The following is a 15,662-nucleotide window of genomic DNA, read 5'->3' as shown; positions in this document are numbered from 1 at the left end:
AGCGCCGCAACCCCAGAGTAGGCCACGACTGGACCTAATGGTCAGGGGTCCCTTTACCTTTTACTAAGTTTTACTCAGAGTAGACCTACTGAAGTTGTCATGTTCATTCATTTCAGTGGGTCTATTCAGAATAAAACTCCATATATAGCCAAAATGGCACCACTCATGCACAAGATGAAGGTATTAGCAAGCTTGGATGAACTCCAAGATTTGTAGGTACTCAACAAATCAGGGAGGATAACCCCTATGAGGGACCCCAAAACAGCCTAATGAATACAGAATATGCTCTTGTGGTCACACAATGCTGAGTGCCTATTGTGGAGCAAGAAAGCGGGAGGAGAAATGCAACGGAGTGCCCTGGAAATGGGCACAGCTGGCTAGCACCCTGAACAGGTGCATTCCACGCTGCAGCGTTTTATTGCAGGTTTCTCTTGTCTGCTAACCAAGAGCAAAGGGTTCCCCCCTCCCTGCAATCACTGATATGAATGGCAGTTGCATTTCAGAATCACTATGTCAATTAAAACCCACCTCCTTGCTTTTGAAGCCATAGCACAATTTCCCTAGCTAACAGATCACACTGTTTGCATCAGTGTTAAATTACGTATCGGGCTGTATGTAACACTGTATGCCAAATAGGCAAGGTTATTTATCGCATTGCCTTGGAGCAGAATGAACAGAGGTTGTTTTCATAAAGAACACTATAAATCGGGTCCGCTACCCTGAGGGATCACGCCCTTTTGCTAAAAGGTATAACTAATCATTTCAGCTGCTCAGAGAGGGTTTCTCCCTCCCTGCTCCATTTGTGGAATTTCAATTACAGGGGAGTGCTTTTATGTCCCAGTCATACATGACTGCAGTTACTCCTGACCAGGAAAATTTGCAAATCAAATGTTCCTTGTAGTTTACTGAAGGGATATATGTGTTCGCCCTTTCTTGGCAGATGCAGCAGAATATAAGGGTATGTTTTCTGAACACTTTCACCTCATGTTCCACATAAAAAACAGATCTTATGCCAAACTGAGAACTTGACAGGAATGAATGAATGAATGAACAACTGATGTTCTGGTAGCAGCAAATGTTTTTTGTTTGTTGGTTGGTTATTCCTGGAAATGAAACCAACTATTAATTTCAAAAGCACTTTGACAGCCTTGTGACGCTAAGCTAGAGCAGAGCCCAAGAGATTTGTAGTTCATGCACGCCACATATGAAGGCAATTCTGCAAGCAGCACGGACTAACATAAGAATGTAAGAGAAGTCCTGGTTGTTGTTGTTTAGTTGTTTAGTCGTGTCCGACTCTTTGTGACCCCATGGACCAGAGCATGCCAGGCACTCCTGTTTTCCACTGCCTCCCGCACTTTGGTCAAACTCATGCTGGTAGCTTCGAGAACACTGTCCAACCATCTCGTCCTCTGTCATCTCCTTCTTCTTGTGCCCTCCATCTTTCCCAACATCAGGGTCTTTTCCAGGGAGTCTTCTCTTCTCATGAGGTGGCCAAAGTATTGGAGCTCAGCTTCAGGATCTGGTAGCTCAGGCCAAAGGACTGCCCAGTCTAGAGTCCTGCTTTCTGCAGCAACAAGTCAAATTCTTATGGGAAGCACACAAGCAGGACATGACCGGAACAGCCCTCTTCTGCTGTTGATCCCTAAAAACTGGTATTATTTCAGAGGTATGTGGCCTTTGATCCTAGAGTTAGCACATAGCCATTATGACTAGTAGCCATTGATTGTACAATCTCCATGGGCTGTGCAGCTCCAGCCATGGAGGTGAAAACATGAAGGCATATGCACACTTACCTGGGATTAAGCCCCGCTGTACTGAATGGGACTTACTACTGAACAGACAGGTATAGATTGCATTGTTAAGAACTTTGGTCTGTTAAGTTTTTTCCTCCACAGCCAATACCAGGACCACCACCAACAAAAGATACAGGGACACAAGAATTGTGCCTGGCAAAAATTTTCTTTCTTCACTTCTCAGCTCACCCATAACTTTAAATATGAGCTGACATCACAGAGCGGCTGCTCATTACATTAAGTGAAACAGGAGAAAGAAACTGCGCAAACCCCAAAACAGCTGTTTCAAACTTTTCTCTTAACAAGATTGGATGGTTTATGGGGAAAGGAGGCTATATAGATTTTTCCTAGGAGTGCACTTGTGTTTCACTCTCTGGAAAAACAGGTTGCGCATATTTATTAAAAAACCAAGCAAAATTGTTTTTTTAATCCACTGAACATCCATATTAAATGTGCATAACAAAATTGTAAGTTAAATTTTAAATAAGTTTTAAAAATATATATCTTACAAAAAGAACCCTTTCTCTTCCATGTTCATGACATGCTTGCCCAATGCGTACAAGTAACAGTCTATGCTATGTAAATTTCACTTGTATAAATATATCCAAATCAAAAGGAATGAGAAAGAGAAATAAAAATATGGAAGAAGTGTCCACTGCAAACAACCACCTCCATATACAAGGGGCAAACTACACAGCACATACCATGGTGTGACACAACTAGAGTTCATTTAAAAGACTAACAGCACAATCCTATAATGTGCACACAAAAAGGTAAAGGTAAAGGTACCCCTGCCCGTACGGGCCAGTCGTGTCCGACTCTAGGGTTGTGCGCCCATCACTTACGAGGCCGGGGGGCCAGCGCTGTCCAGAGACACTTCCGGGTCATGTGGCCAGCGTGACGAAGCTGCACTGGCGAGCCGGCACCAGCGCAGCACACGGAAACGCCGTTTACCTTCCCGCTAGAAAGCAGTACCTATTTATCTACTTGCACTTAGGGGTGCTTTCGAACTGCTAGGTGGGCAGGAGCTGGGACCGAAAGACGGGAACTCACCCTGCTGCAGGGATTCGAACCACCGACCATGCGATCGGCAAGCCCCAGGCGCTGAGGTTTTACCCACAGCGCCACCCGCGTCCCTAAAGTATGTGCACACAAAAGTAAGTCTAATTAAAGCCAATGGGACTTGCTCCTAGGTATGTGGGTATAGGATTGCAGCCCAACTTAAAACTATGGTTTGACAATCCAGGATCATCAATCTTTTGTTGTTTAAATTAACTATAGTTCCCAGGGTTTGGCTTCATACCAGGCAGGCTTTTCCAGGAGTGGGGAGGCTTTGAAATCCTGCAGAGCTTCAAAGTGGGGAGGCTCAAGAAGCCCGCTCAGCACCGATCCCTTTCAACACAGAGATCAGCTCAGGGTAGGTTTTCCAAGACTTCTCACACCCACCCCTTTCAAGCCCTGATTGTGGAGGCTAAAAGGAGGGGTGTGGGAGACTTGGAAGTCTGCCCCATGTTCATCCTTGCAAACCTTTGCCCCACCCCACCTGGCAAAGTTGAGAGTCTGTGCACACACAGGAGCGGGCACGACAAGCCAATAATTTTGCTTCCCCACTGCCCAGCCTGCTGCTTGGGACACATGCCAGCTCTCTCCCCCTTGCTTGGTCCAGGCCTGCACCCATGATGAGAAGTCTTCTATGATTTTTGAAGTAAGAATGCAGTTTCTCTGCTCATAAACTGATACAGAACGGGAAGTTTTGTTGCTGCACAGCTTTAGAAAAGACACGTTTCTGAGCAGGGTGCACCCTCTTCTGGTAAGAAACACCATGTGCAATTGTTATTGAACAAACAAAATTATGACGTGGATTTTGTTAACAAAGAGTTCTGTTGAGCCTTACTGACTACTCGCAAATGGTGATCAATCATCACCATGTATATCACTCCTTGCAAAAGTTCATCATATCCTATACAACTTTACACGAGTCCCATTTGCTTGTAGGTTTTACTCCCAAGTAATTTTAGGATCGGTACCCAATCCGAGTCATCTTTAAAAGGTAAAGGTACCCCTGCCCGTACGGGCCAGTCTTGACAAACTCTGGGGTTGTGCGCCCATCTCACTTAAGAGGCCAGGGGCCAGCGCTGTCCGGAGACACTTCCGGGTCACGTGGCCAGCGTGACAAAGCTGCATCTGGCGAGCCAGAGCCGCACACGGAAACGCCGTTTACCTTCCCGCTGGTAAGCGGTCCCTATTTATCTACTTGCACCCGGAGGTGCTTTCGAACTGCTAGGTTGGCAGGCGCTGGGACCGAGCAGCGGGAGCGCACCCCGCCGCAGGGATTCGAACCGCCGACCTTTCGATCGGCAAGTCCTAGGCGCTGAGGCTTTAACCCACAGCGCCACCTGCGTCCCTGAGTCATCTTTACACAGAAGTAATTCCCAACTTCTCAATGGATCTTCTACCCAGCATTCCCAAACTATGTGTGCTTAAAATGTAGAAGCCTCTAGCTGATATATATTTATCACTGCATTTTATTTATGACTGTTATTAATCGAGGGCCAAATGTTCGTTTTATTAACATACTGATCCCACCCTTTAGTATCAAATTCCAATTCAGCTTACAAAAAATTCGGAAACAAAAGAGAAAACAGCAATACAATAACCACAGCAGAAAAACAAAAATTATATATATAATATATATTATATATAATAAAAGCTAGATCCCATTCAGGTAGAAAGTGCTTAAGAAAGAACGAGAGCAGGTCTCTGCCCGCAGGAGCTTCCAATCTGGAAAAAGACACACCGGAAAGAAGCATGAAAAGGAAGTGAAACGGAGGCAGCAACGGGGGCTTCTGCCATGAAAACACGAGCCTCAGGCCGTATATAGACGGAAGCAGCCCGCGATCGCCTCCTCCTCCTCTTTTGCCACCCATCTTGAGTCTTGACGTTGCCATAGCTAAGCCCTTTATTTCGCCCACTTAGCTGCAGCCTCCTCGGGCGTCCCCCCACAAAGAATGGCTGCTTGGATCCGCCCGCAGCCTAAAGTACCTACGCTCACTCTACCCCCACCCCTGTCTCAATGGTTCGGTCCTCTTTCAGCCATGCAATTGTCCCCCCCCCCTCGCAATCCGCTTCCTCTCTCAGGCACTTCTCTCTCTCCCCCGCCCACCGCGCCGTATCTCTCTCTCTCGCGCGCGTGTGTGTTCGGCGCGCGCACCTCTGTCGTCACATCCGCAAGGTCTCGTCGCCCCTCGTTTCTCGCGACGCTTTCCCAGGGTTCCCGCTCTCTTTTCCGAGATGGCGGCTCCCGAGGTTGCTCCTGCTGAGAGCTGGCTCCGTACCCGGGACGTGCTTCTGCACGAAGGGCCCGAAGACTTCGGGTCGCTGCTGTTGTCGGCCCCGGTCCTGGAGGGGCTGAAAGCTGCCGGGTTCCTGAGGCCTTCCCCAGTGCAGCTCAAAGCCATCCCGCTGGGGCGCTGCGGCCTGGGTGAGGCGGCATGAGGGATTGGGATGAGGGGTGCGGGCAGGGCCGGCCCACCCACGAGGCCAGCTGAGGCGGTCGCCTCCTGCGGCAGGGTCCCCAGCGTCAGCAGATCCCGATATAGATCTTTCTCTCTCCTCGCCATTGTTCCTTGTGTAGATCTCCACTCCTTCCCTGGCAGGGAATGGACTGCCATTGGGATTTTGGCTTCGGGTGCAAAAATGTCTTCGGCCGGCCCTGGATGTAGAGCTTTTGTGCCAAAGGATAGGAGAGTGTCAGAAGTAAGGCCAAGAACTTGCGTTGGGAAGAAAAATGCTGCTGAGGCAGTGGAGCAATGTGGGTTGTAGAAGGTACAGTGGTACCTTGGTTCTCAAACTTAATCCGTTCCAGAAGTCTGTTCCAAAACCAAGGCTCGCTTTCCCATAGGAAGTCATGCAGAATGGATTCATCCGTTCCAGGCTTTTAAAAACAACCCCTATAAGCAATAAACAATGTACTGCAGTCACACAATCAATCAGTCAGTAGCAGAACTGGGTCTCACACAGTCAAAAAACAAAAAAGAGAGCCACAGAAATGCAAAATAAATAGCAAAACCAGGCAGACCTCAGCATAACACTCAAAATGGAACTGTGGCACTCAAATTGGAAGCATAACACTCAAAACGAAGCATGTTTGGCTTCCCAAAAAAGTTTGCAGACCTGAACACTTCTGGGTTTGCAGTGTTTGGGTTCCAAGTTGTTTGAGTACCAAGGTGTTTGAGAACAAAGGTACCACTGTAACAGGCATTTTACCTTTCAGAGGCTCCTTGTTGTTGTTTAGTCATTTAGTTGTGTCCGAGTCTTCGTGAACCCATGAACCAGAGCATGCCAGGCACTCCTGTCTTCCACTGCCTCCCGCAGTTTAGTTAAACTCATGCTGGTAGCTTCGAGAACACTATCCAACCATCTTGTCCTCTGTCGTCCCCTTCTCCTTGTGCCGTCCATTTTTCCCAACATCAGGGTCTTTTCCAGGGAGTCTTCTCCTCATGAGGTGGCCAAAGTATTGGAGTCATCTTCACGATCTGTCCTTCCAGTGAGCACTCAGGGCTGATTTCCTTAAGAATGGATAGGTTTGATCTTCTTGCAGTCCATGGGACTCTCAAGAGTCTTCTCCAGCACCATAATTCAAAAGCATCAATTCTTCGGCGGTCAGCCTTCTTTATGGTCAAGCTCTAACTTCCATACATCACTACTGGGAAAACAATAGCTTTAACTATACGGACCTTTGCCTTCTTTTGTCCTTGTGGATTTTTTTTTTTTTAAAGGGAGGGCATGGAGGGAGATGGTCTATGAAAAACAGACAATAAATATTTAAGTTGGGTCTGTGCAGGACTTTTGGATTAAAATTGATGTTTTGAGAGTCTTATTATTGATTGAAGTGGTGTATACTCTGTACATGTCCTGGTATGCAGTGAGATGAGAAATCAGGCACACACCTAGCATTTTACATCCACCTGCATATTGTAGAGAAAGATCAGAAGAGAAGGGCAAGTTGCCTTCAAGAAAATTGCTATTACAAGAAGACCCACTCCTGGTGCCCCATTTGTGCTTGTACCAGCATAGGAGCTTTGTGTTATGTGTGTGTTTGTTTAGATGTCACTTGGAAGACACAAAGTTGCCAGATGAAACTAATAATACTGATGAAACATCTAGTGTCAATTTTAATATATTTTAATGTGATTGGTGTACTGTAAATATTTATTCACTATTAGATGGATGACTGTTGGATGGTTTTTGCTGAAAGTGAATTGGTTGCTGATGACATGACTGGCCTAATTTACTTGATTCTTTTGTCCTGGATTTTTGGTGGTGATCTTTTGGATGCTTCTTGACATTTTTCTATTTGTTTACTTTTCAGATCTCATTGTACAAGCAAAATCTGGCACTGGTAAAACCTGTGTCTTCTCTACTATTGCACTTGATTCCCTTATCTTAGAAAGCCTGGTTACGCAGGTGAGCATTATAGTTTTGTGTAAAGTTTTGAGAGAAGTGATGTCAGTAATCAGTAACAAGATTATTTACAAGGGCAGTGCTATTCAGTGAGAGTTACATTCTAGCTCCCTCATAGGTAAGCTTTATTATAACTAGATATAGGTAGGTAGCCGTGTTGGTCTGTCATAGTCGAAACAAAATAAAAACATTCCTTCCACCAGCACCTTAGAGACCAACTAAGTTTGTTATTGGTATGAGCTTTCGTGTGCATGCACACGAAAGCTCAGTTTATTATAACTGTTACATATGGATTTATGCTGATATTTAAGGATGTGATTGGTACTTATCGAGGGGATATCTGTGAGCCAGTGTGGTGTAGTGGTTAAGAGTGGTAGATATGTAATCTGGGGAACCGGGTTCGTGTCCCCGCTCCTCCACATGCAGCTGCTGGGTGACCTTGGGCTAGTCACACTTCTTTGAAGTCTCTCAGCCCCACTCACCTCACAGAGTGTTTGTTGTGGGGGAGGAAGGGAAAGGAGAATGTTAGCCGCTTTGAGACTCCTTCGGGTAGTGATAAAGCGGGATATCAAATCCAAACTACTACTCCTCCTCCTCTTCTTCTTCTTCTTCTTCTTCTTCTTCTTCTTCTTCTTCTTCTTCTAGCTGACTAAAAATGCCATCAAAGAAGTGTCACTTATTGGTGCCCTCAGCTGTTATGGGAGCAGAGGGGTTAATAATCTAGGAAATGTATTTGTTTTTTGTTTATTCTTCTAGTCTATTCACAGCTTGACCTTTTTTCAGATTTTGATCTTGGCCCCTACCAGAGAGATTGCTGTTCAGATTCATGCAGTTATTACAACTATTGGGATCAAGATGGAAGGCTTGGAATGTCATGTCTTCATTGGAGGAACCCCTTTAAACCAAGATAAAATGAGGCTGAAAAAGTGTCACATAGCAGTTGGCTCTCCTGGTGAGACAAATAAAATGATACATGTTTATCAAATCTTGTATTGTGCTATAAAAACTAGTGGATGCTGTCTGTGCAAACATATTTACAGAGCAGAATTTGAAAACTGCACATAGAGAGTTGATCAGTCATATTTAGCAAGGTGCTATGTTTACTATTCTTTTGCAAAAGTATATTTATTTCAGTTAGATGTGTTGTATGCTTAAGATACTAATGCAATTTTTGTTGACAGGGCGCATAAAGCAACTCATAGAACTGAATTATCTGAATACAGCCAGCATTCGTCTCTTCATTCTTGATGAGGCAGATAAGCTTCTGGAAGAAGGTAGTTTCCAGGATCAAGTCAAGTAAGAGTAGCCTACCAGTAATCATTATAATCCTTCTGTTTCTGAAACATATTTGGTTTGAAGTGTTTGTTCTAAATGGTGCTTTTCCTCCCCTTACTCTCTCTTTAGTTGGATTTATTCTTCTCTACCAGCCAATAAGCAAATGTTGGCTGTGTCGGCCACCTATCCTGAATCCTTGGCTAATTCTTTGACTAGGTACATGAGAGATCCCACCTTTGTGAGATTGAATCCCACTGACCCAAGTCTCATTGGTATGTATGATGTGCTCTTTGCATTTTTGCACAACCCTCCAAATATGTTAGAGTTGTATGCTTAACTCTAAAGTAGTAGTGGGGAACCTATGACCTTCCAGTTGTTGCTGGCCTTTAATTCCCATCATCCTTGATGATTGGCCATGCTGGCTGGGGCTGATGGAAGTTGAGAGTCCAACAGTTTCTGGAAAGCCATACAATCACCACCCCAGTTATAGAGTTTACCACCTTGATAAATATGTGGTTTGAATTAATTGTCTGCCATGTTAATGTTCTGTATAACAACTTAGCCAGAAATATTGGGACAACCATTTATTATTGTTACATTTGTATCCTTTCCTCAAAGGAGCTTTTGTTTGTACAAATGATATATAAGCCCATCCTGTTTTGGTTAGGGTTGAAGCAGTACTTCAAAGTTGTGAATTCTCACCCGTTACCTCATAAGACTTTTGAGGAGAAGGCTGAGCATTTACAGGAGCTGTTCAGCAAGATTCCTTTCAACCAGGCCCTGGTCTTCTCGAATCTACATAGCCGGTATTTTTATGTTTTTTAAAAAATCTAGACTAGCTAAGATAACAATGAATTATTGGGGGTTTTATAACAATGCTCCTGTTTCTGTAAGTGAAAGCCAATGCACATTAAAGTGGGTGAAGCTAGTGAGTTTCTAGGGCTGTAAGATTGGTCATCTATTGTTTAGTGTGTCATGCAGTATTGAATTGAATTAAAACAGTAGGATTTATTTCTAAAAATCTCATGCCTTTAAAACACACACCATATTTTTATGACTTAAAGACCAAGAGTTCATCATATATACAGTGGATGAAGTAATCAAGGGGAAATGATTCCAGATTAAATCAACTGTGCTTGCATCTTACTGTGCCAGGAACAATATGCTGCTAAGTTTAGCTGTTTGTTAAATATTTGCTATACACTCCTGTCAGACAGTTTTAAGGAGCTGGCGAGTGGGGCAGTTATGAAGTGTTATGCTGTAAATACATTTACTGTATTTTCTTTTTCACTGTTTCAGAGCTCAACACCTAGCAGATTTACTGACTTCCAAAGGTTTTCCCGCTGAGTGCATTTCAGGCAAGTTTGCAGGCCTATTGATAATTTTTTCTTATATTGATTTCAGCAATGTTGTATGTGGAATTTGTTGTTTTCATGCACATGTGTAAGTAAGTATGTTATTTTAAGTTGCAATTGTATAAATATTAATTTAGGAGTAAGGCCCATTTGAGCTTGGTAGGAATTGCTATGTGTGTACAATAGATAAATTAGAGAAAAGTGTCTGTGGAGGAGATGTGGTAGCAAACTACCCTAATGATCCTGCTAGTACTTTTGTTGTCTGGTCTTCATTTCTCCATTTGTTCGTCTTTCTCTAGGCAGTATGAATCAGAACCAACGACTTGATGCTATGGCTAAACTCAAGCAGTTTCATTGCAGAGTTTTGATTTCAACTGATTTGGTGAGGTCCCCCCCACTCCACCTTGATGTCGAATTTTTAAAAAGTGTAAAGGTTTATAGATGTACTTCATATAGATCTGACTTGAAGGAAGTAGAAACTTGAACCAAGCTAGTGTGCTCATGTCTCTGGGAAATGTGCTAGTACATACAAATGCAATAGTATTTGAAACAGTACATTCTTTGCACTAAAATATGTTGTAAATCAATCTTGAGAAGAGGAAAATACTAACCACTATTTGATGAAGATATTTCCCCCATGCTCTTGTCTTTCCAAAGTTTAGTCTACTTCCAGCATATTTCTATTAAGGTTTGTATAGACAGTTGTGAGCAAGAATGAAAGCATAGTATTTTCAGAGTACAGTCATACCTCGGGTTAAATTTGCTTCAAGTTGAGCGCGTTCGAGTTGCACCCCGCGGCAACCTGGAAGTAACGGAGCGCATTACTTCCGGGTTTCGCCGCTTGCGCATGTGCACATGCTCAAAATGACGTCACGCGCATGCCCAGAAGTGGCGAAAAGCTACGCGAGTGTGCACAGACGTGCCATCGCTAGATACGTTTACCTCTAGATGCGAACGGGGCTCCGGAACAGATCCTGTTTGTATCTAGAGGTACCACTGTAATCTCCTTGAGGAAGACCCAGAGAAGTGTCATTTACCGTATTTTTCGCACCATAGGGCGCACTGGACCATAGGGCGCACATAGTTTTGGGAGACGGAAAACAAGAAAAAATTATTCTGAACCCCAGAAGCCAGAACAGCAAGAGGGATCTGGCTTCCGGGATACCGTGTGGCTGTTCTGGCTTCTGGGGTAACCGCGCCAAGCCTCTTCAGGGCAGCGGGATGAAGGCTCCCCCTGCCCAAAGAGGCTGCGCAGGGCTAAAGCAGAAGCCAGGACAGATGCGTTGCTCAAGGGGCACTGCGCCTTCTCTCTCTCTCTGCGCAGCGCCCCTCCTTCATAGGAGAGGCGCTGCGCAGAGAGGGAGAAGGGGCAGCGCCCTTCAGCGAAGCTGGAGAAGGAACAGAAGGGTCTCCTTCTGTTCCTCCTCGGGCTTCGCTGGACAGGCGCGTTGCTCAAGGGGCGCTGCGCCTTCTCTCTCTCTCTGCGCAGCGCCTCTCCTTCACAGGAGAGGCGCTGCGCAGAGAGGGAGAAGGGGCAGCGCCCTTCAGCGAAGCTGGAGAAGGAACAGAAGGAGACTCTTCTGTTCCTCCTCCGGCTTCCAGGACAGGCGCATTGCTGCGAAGCGGGAGGAGGAACAGAAGGGTCTCCTTCTGTTCCTCCTCTGGCTTCGCTTGATAGGCGCGTTGCTCAAGGGGCGCTGCTCCTTCTCTCTCTCTCTCTCTGCACAGCGCCTCTCCTTCACAGGATAGGTGCTGCACAGAGAGGGAGAAGGGGTAGCGCCCTTCAGGGAAGCTGGAGAAGGAACAGAAGGAGACCATTCTGTTCCTCCTCCGGCTTCCAGGACAGGCGCGTCGCTGTGAAGCGGGAGGAGGAAGAGGAGACCCTTCTGTTCCTCCTCGGGCTTCGCTTGATAGGCGCGTTGCTCAAGGGGCGCTGCTCCTTCTCTCTCTCTCTCTCTGCGCAGCGCCTCTCCTTCACAGGAGAGGCGTTGCACAGAGAGGGAGAAGGGGCAGCGCCCTTCAGGGAAGCTGGAGAAGGAACAGAAGGAGACCCTTCTGTTCCTCCTCCGGCTTCGCTGGACAGGTGCGTCGCTGCGAAGCGGGAGGAGGAACAGGAGACCCTTCTGTTCCTCCTCCGCTTCCAGGACAGGCGCATCGGGGCGAAGCCAAGGAGCCTGCATTTGCTCCATAGGACGCACACACATTTCCCCTTCATTTTTGGAGGGGAAAAAGTGCATCCTATAGAGCGAAAAATACGGTAGATGGCTTTGAAATTAGTATGGTTTAAATTGCAAAATTATATTAATGCATCCCAGAGAGCCTTGAACGCTCCCGATCTTCTGTGGATTGTGCCCACTTACTGTAATGAAACTATGCTGAAGCAATTGTTTTTGAGCAACACACCCAGCAGCATTTAGAAGATAACTGATGACAGCCCTGTTTAGGGAAGCTTTTAATGTTTGATGGGTTACTGTATTTTAATATTTTGTTAGAAGCCGCCCAGAGTGGCTGGGGAAGTCCAGCCAGATGGGCGGGGTAAAACAAATGAATGAATGAATGAATGAATGAATGAATGAATGAATGTTGTCCTTCGGAACTAGAGCAAATGGCTTGTTTTGTGTCTTAATGTGTGTAAATTGATTGGGAGGCTGCAGTATTTTATTCATGGTACCATGGAACAACTGAAGAAGTCTAAATGTCTGTTGTGCTTGGCTTGTTTCCTCCTTACTACCATCTTTAACTTCACCCATCCTTCCCCTCAGACTTCCCGTGGAATTGATGCTGAGAAGGTGAATCTAGTCATCAACTTGGATGTGCCTTTGGATTGGGAAACATACATGCATCGGATTGGCAGAGCTGGGCGCTTTGGTAAATACTGCTTTGAGTTTGCTATGCAGTGGCAGGTGCTGGATCTACAACTCTTTCCAACTTATTTATATCTCTACTTTGTCACAGGAACCTTAGGGCTAGCAGTGACATATTGCTGCCGTGGGGAAGAAGAAAACATGATGATGAAAATTGCACAGAAATGTAACCTTCGGTTGCTTCCTTTACCAGGTACAAGTGTTTCTGGTGTATGTGGGACCATGGTGCATTAATTTGAGCATGTCTTTATGTGGGGAAGGTGGGAGCAGGAAAACTGTGGCCCTCCAGAAGTACAGTTCCCATCACACCTGGTCATTGACTACTTGCTGGGGCTGGTGGAAGTTGAACAACAGTGGGTGAGCCACAGGTTCTCTGTCCCTGTCCTTCTGAATGGCTACAGTAAATGTTTCAGTGTTGATGCAGGTGGTTAAGCTGCAGTCTTGTACTTGCTTACCTGGTAATAACTCCCATTAAATTAAGTGGGGTTTCTTTTTATACTATGTATAGGTTTGTACCATAGGCCCATTCTGAATCTTAAATAATTAGTGAATTGTTTCCTGAGTGGAAATACTGAATTATTTCAGAAAAGTAATGTACCAGAGTTTTTTGTTGTTAAACCATTTAAAGTCATAGAATCATGGAATTGTAGAGTTGGAAGGGACCACAAAGGTCATCGAGTCCAACCCCCTGCCATACAGGAACCTTTTCCTCCAACATGGAGCTCAAACCCATGACCCTGAGGTTAAGAGTCCCCTGCTTTACCGCCTGAGCTATCCAGTAAAGCTAGATTCATTGACAATATAATTAATAGCCCAGTAATTAAGACACTAAATAAATAATACATTTGGTCAAATGCGGGAGCTGCTTAGTATGACAACCTTGTGGCCTTCAACAGTATAAAAACTGAGAAGCTCTAAAGAGGACAGGAAACAATATTTGCAAACAAGATGAACGTAGATTTAGGAAGATGTTCCTTTCTGGTAGAGCAGTTCAGCAAGAGAGGTTGTGAAACCTTAACTTTTGGAAGCTGTCAAAAGAAGAAATTTGACTGTTTCAGATGGACTTAACCCAGTCATTGGCTTACAGGATCATTATTCTTTAGCTCTGATTGTTTTACAGCATTATGTAACATCATTTGGCTTATAGCAATACTTTTGTATGTATTGATCTTTCTTTTATTTTTAAACTACAGACTGTCTAGTAAAAACATCTGGCACATGCTTGTAATCAAATGCTTGCATTCAAAACGTGTTTTATGATGGTGTCACTTAGATATATTTGTGATTATGAGAATTTCTTTGAAAAGAGTTACTGTATGTTGCTCTTGACTAATAACATTTTTCTCTTGTGAAGAACCTATACCTCCTGGGCTCATGGAACAGTTTGAAGGCTGGGATGTCGAAGTCACTGCTGTCCCATATCCCAATGCTGCACTGCATGCATCTCTGTTGCCAGCTAAGAGACCGGAGGGGACCATGCAGCACACAACAGTAAGCATCAGTGCTCCTGTTGTTTGTGAAAATTCTGTTGCAGCCAAGCCAAAGCAAGCCCTCAAACAGAAGCAATTGCTTAAAACAAGAAAGGAGGATACAAAACCAAAAATAACCAGGAAGCAACAGTCTTCCCATAGTATCACTCAGCAGAAGCGCCAAATAGAGCCTTGTCTTCAGACTTCTGGAAAGCATAACGAGGAGGTGGACAGGGAAACATTAAAAAGCATGCTTCCCAAGATCCCTTGCTTATCATCATTTAAGGACCAGCAGTCCACCAGCACATGGAGCATGGCGGAGTTCATTGAGGATTATGAATACTTCATTAAAGAAGGCTCAGAGAGAGAAGTCGAAATAGTAAGAAGCTATACAGGTCCAGGAGAGCAGCATCAACACCCAGAAAGTGATACTAAGAGAATTTATACTGAAACAGAATCCAGCTTGCATGTTGCAAAAGCTCATGTATTGACAGGAGACTCTGATAGCGATAGTAGCTCTTACAGTTCTGGGTCATCCACCTCTAGCTGGGAGGACCAGTCATATAGTAAAACATCTTCAGATACACAACAAAGAGACAATGGTGCACTGGCATCAGATCAGAAATGTGTTTCGCAGTTCAGTGGTGTGCCTGAACCACCACAGTTCCAAACGAGTCCTCAGCTCCAGAAGATAAAGGAACAGAATGTAAAACAGAGCAGTCAAAGCCGTTGTACTTCCAAGAGCAAGAATTTAAAAAGTGTATCTGAAGTCAAACCTACTCCTTTCCCTGAGTGTGAAGATCAGAGTTATGAGGAATACTGGCGAGCATATTACCGGGCTTGGCGGGACCATTATGCAGAAGCTTCTCGTTCATACTACCAAATGTATCAGCGACCATCAAACTTACTAACTGCTTATCATGCCAATGCAATCTATTTTGAAGAGTTGTTGCGTGGTAACAGATAATGGGAAGTCCTGCCACCCAAAACCTGCTAGTGGAATCTTAAATCACCTTTCTGTTTCTGTTTACACTCACATATTTTCTTTATTCCATGTATATACTGTTTTGTATACTTTCCAGAAGGTGAAATGCTGCAACAGTATTGCTAATAAATAGTATGAAAACAGTGTTTTATGTTGATACTGATTTACTCTTGGCATATGATGCATGGGAAATCTGTTGTAGATTACTGTTCTCATTTATTTTGGGTTATGAACTTGGAAAAGATTACTGCCTTTACTTTCCCCCCTCATGTATGGTGAGCATTTTAATTTGTACAGAGGTTAACATGCTCATTTCTGGGTGTCAGGTGTACCAAAATATATGGCTGCTTCTTCTCATTTCTCTGTAATCTAATCTATCTTAAAATGCCTGTATTCCCATCCAGCAAATAGCACTCATTCTTTGAGAGGTAAAATGGAGCCTCATTGTCCAGAATGCT

At 44.6% G+C, this 15,662-nt stretch overlaps 1 protein-coding gene across 1 annotated transcript; it reads left to right on the top strand.

Moving 5' to 3' along the window:
* Positions 1–5,060: 5,060 nt before the first annotated feature.
* Positions 5,061–15,348, top strand: DDX20 (DEAD-box helicase 20). The gene is made up of 11 exons (XM_079979168.1): positions 5,061–5,274; positions 7,165–7,259; positions 8,040–8,208; positions 8,438–8,552; positions 8,661–8,803; positions 9,199–9,337; positions 9,831–9,893; positions 10,190–10,268; positions 12,649–12,754; positions 12,842–12,943; positions 14,105–15,348. Exons 1-11 carry the CDS (start codon positions 5,085–5,087, stop codon positions 15,184–15,186), a joined length of 2,283 nt encoding a protein of 760 aa, XP_079835294.1. The 5' UTR covers positions 5,061–5,084; the 3' UTR covers positions 15,187–15,348.
* The last annotated feature ends 314 nt before the right edge of the window (positions 15,349–15,662 follow it).

The sequence above is a fragment of the Podarcis cretensis genome (assembly GCF_951804945.1).
Source record: "Podarcis cretensis genome assembly, chromosome: 6".
NCBI classification, from domain to species: domain Eukaryota; kingdom Metazoa; phylum Chordata; class Lepidosauria; order Squamata; family Lacertidae; genus Podarcis; species Podarcis cretensis.
This window is presented reverse-complemented; position numbering and strand designations above follow the sequence as displayed.

What these genes read in the sequence shown, in the direction of transcription:
- DDX20 (XM_079979168.1), top strand. Translation starts at nt 5,085, where the DNA reads ATGGCGGCTCCCGAGGTTGCTCCTGCTGAGAGCTGGCTCCGTACCCGG. An exon ending in GCTGAGTGCATTTCAGGCAA is followed by an intron (nt 9,894 to 10,189) that starts GTTTGCAGGCCT and finishes TTCTCTAGGCAG; the next exon opens with TATGAATCAGAACCAACGAC. An exon ending in TCGGTTGCTTCCTTTACCAG is followed by an intron (nt 12,944 to 14,104) that starts GTACAAGTGTTT and finishes TCTCTTGTGAAG; the next exon opens with AACCTATACCTCCTGGGCTC.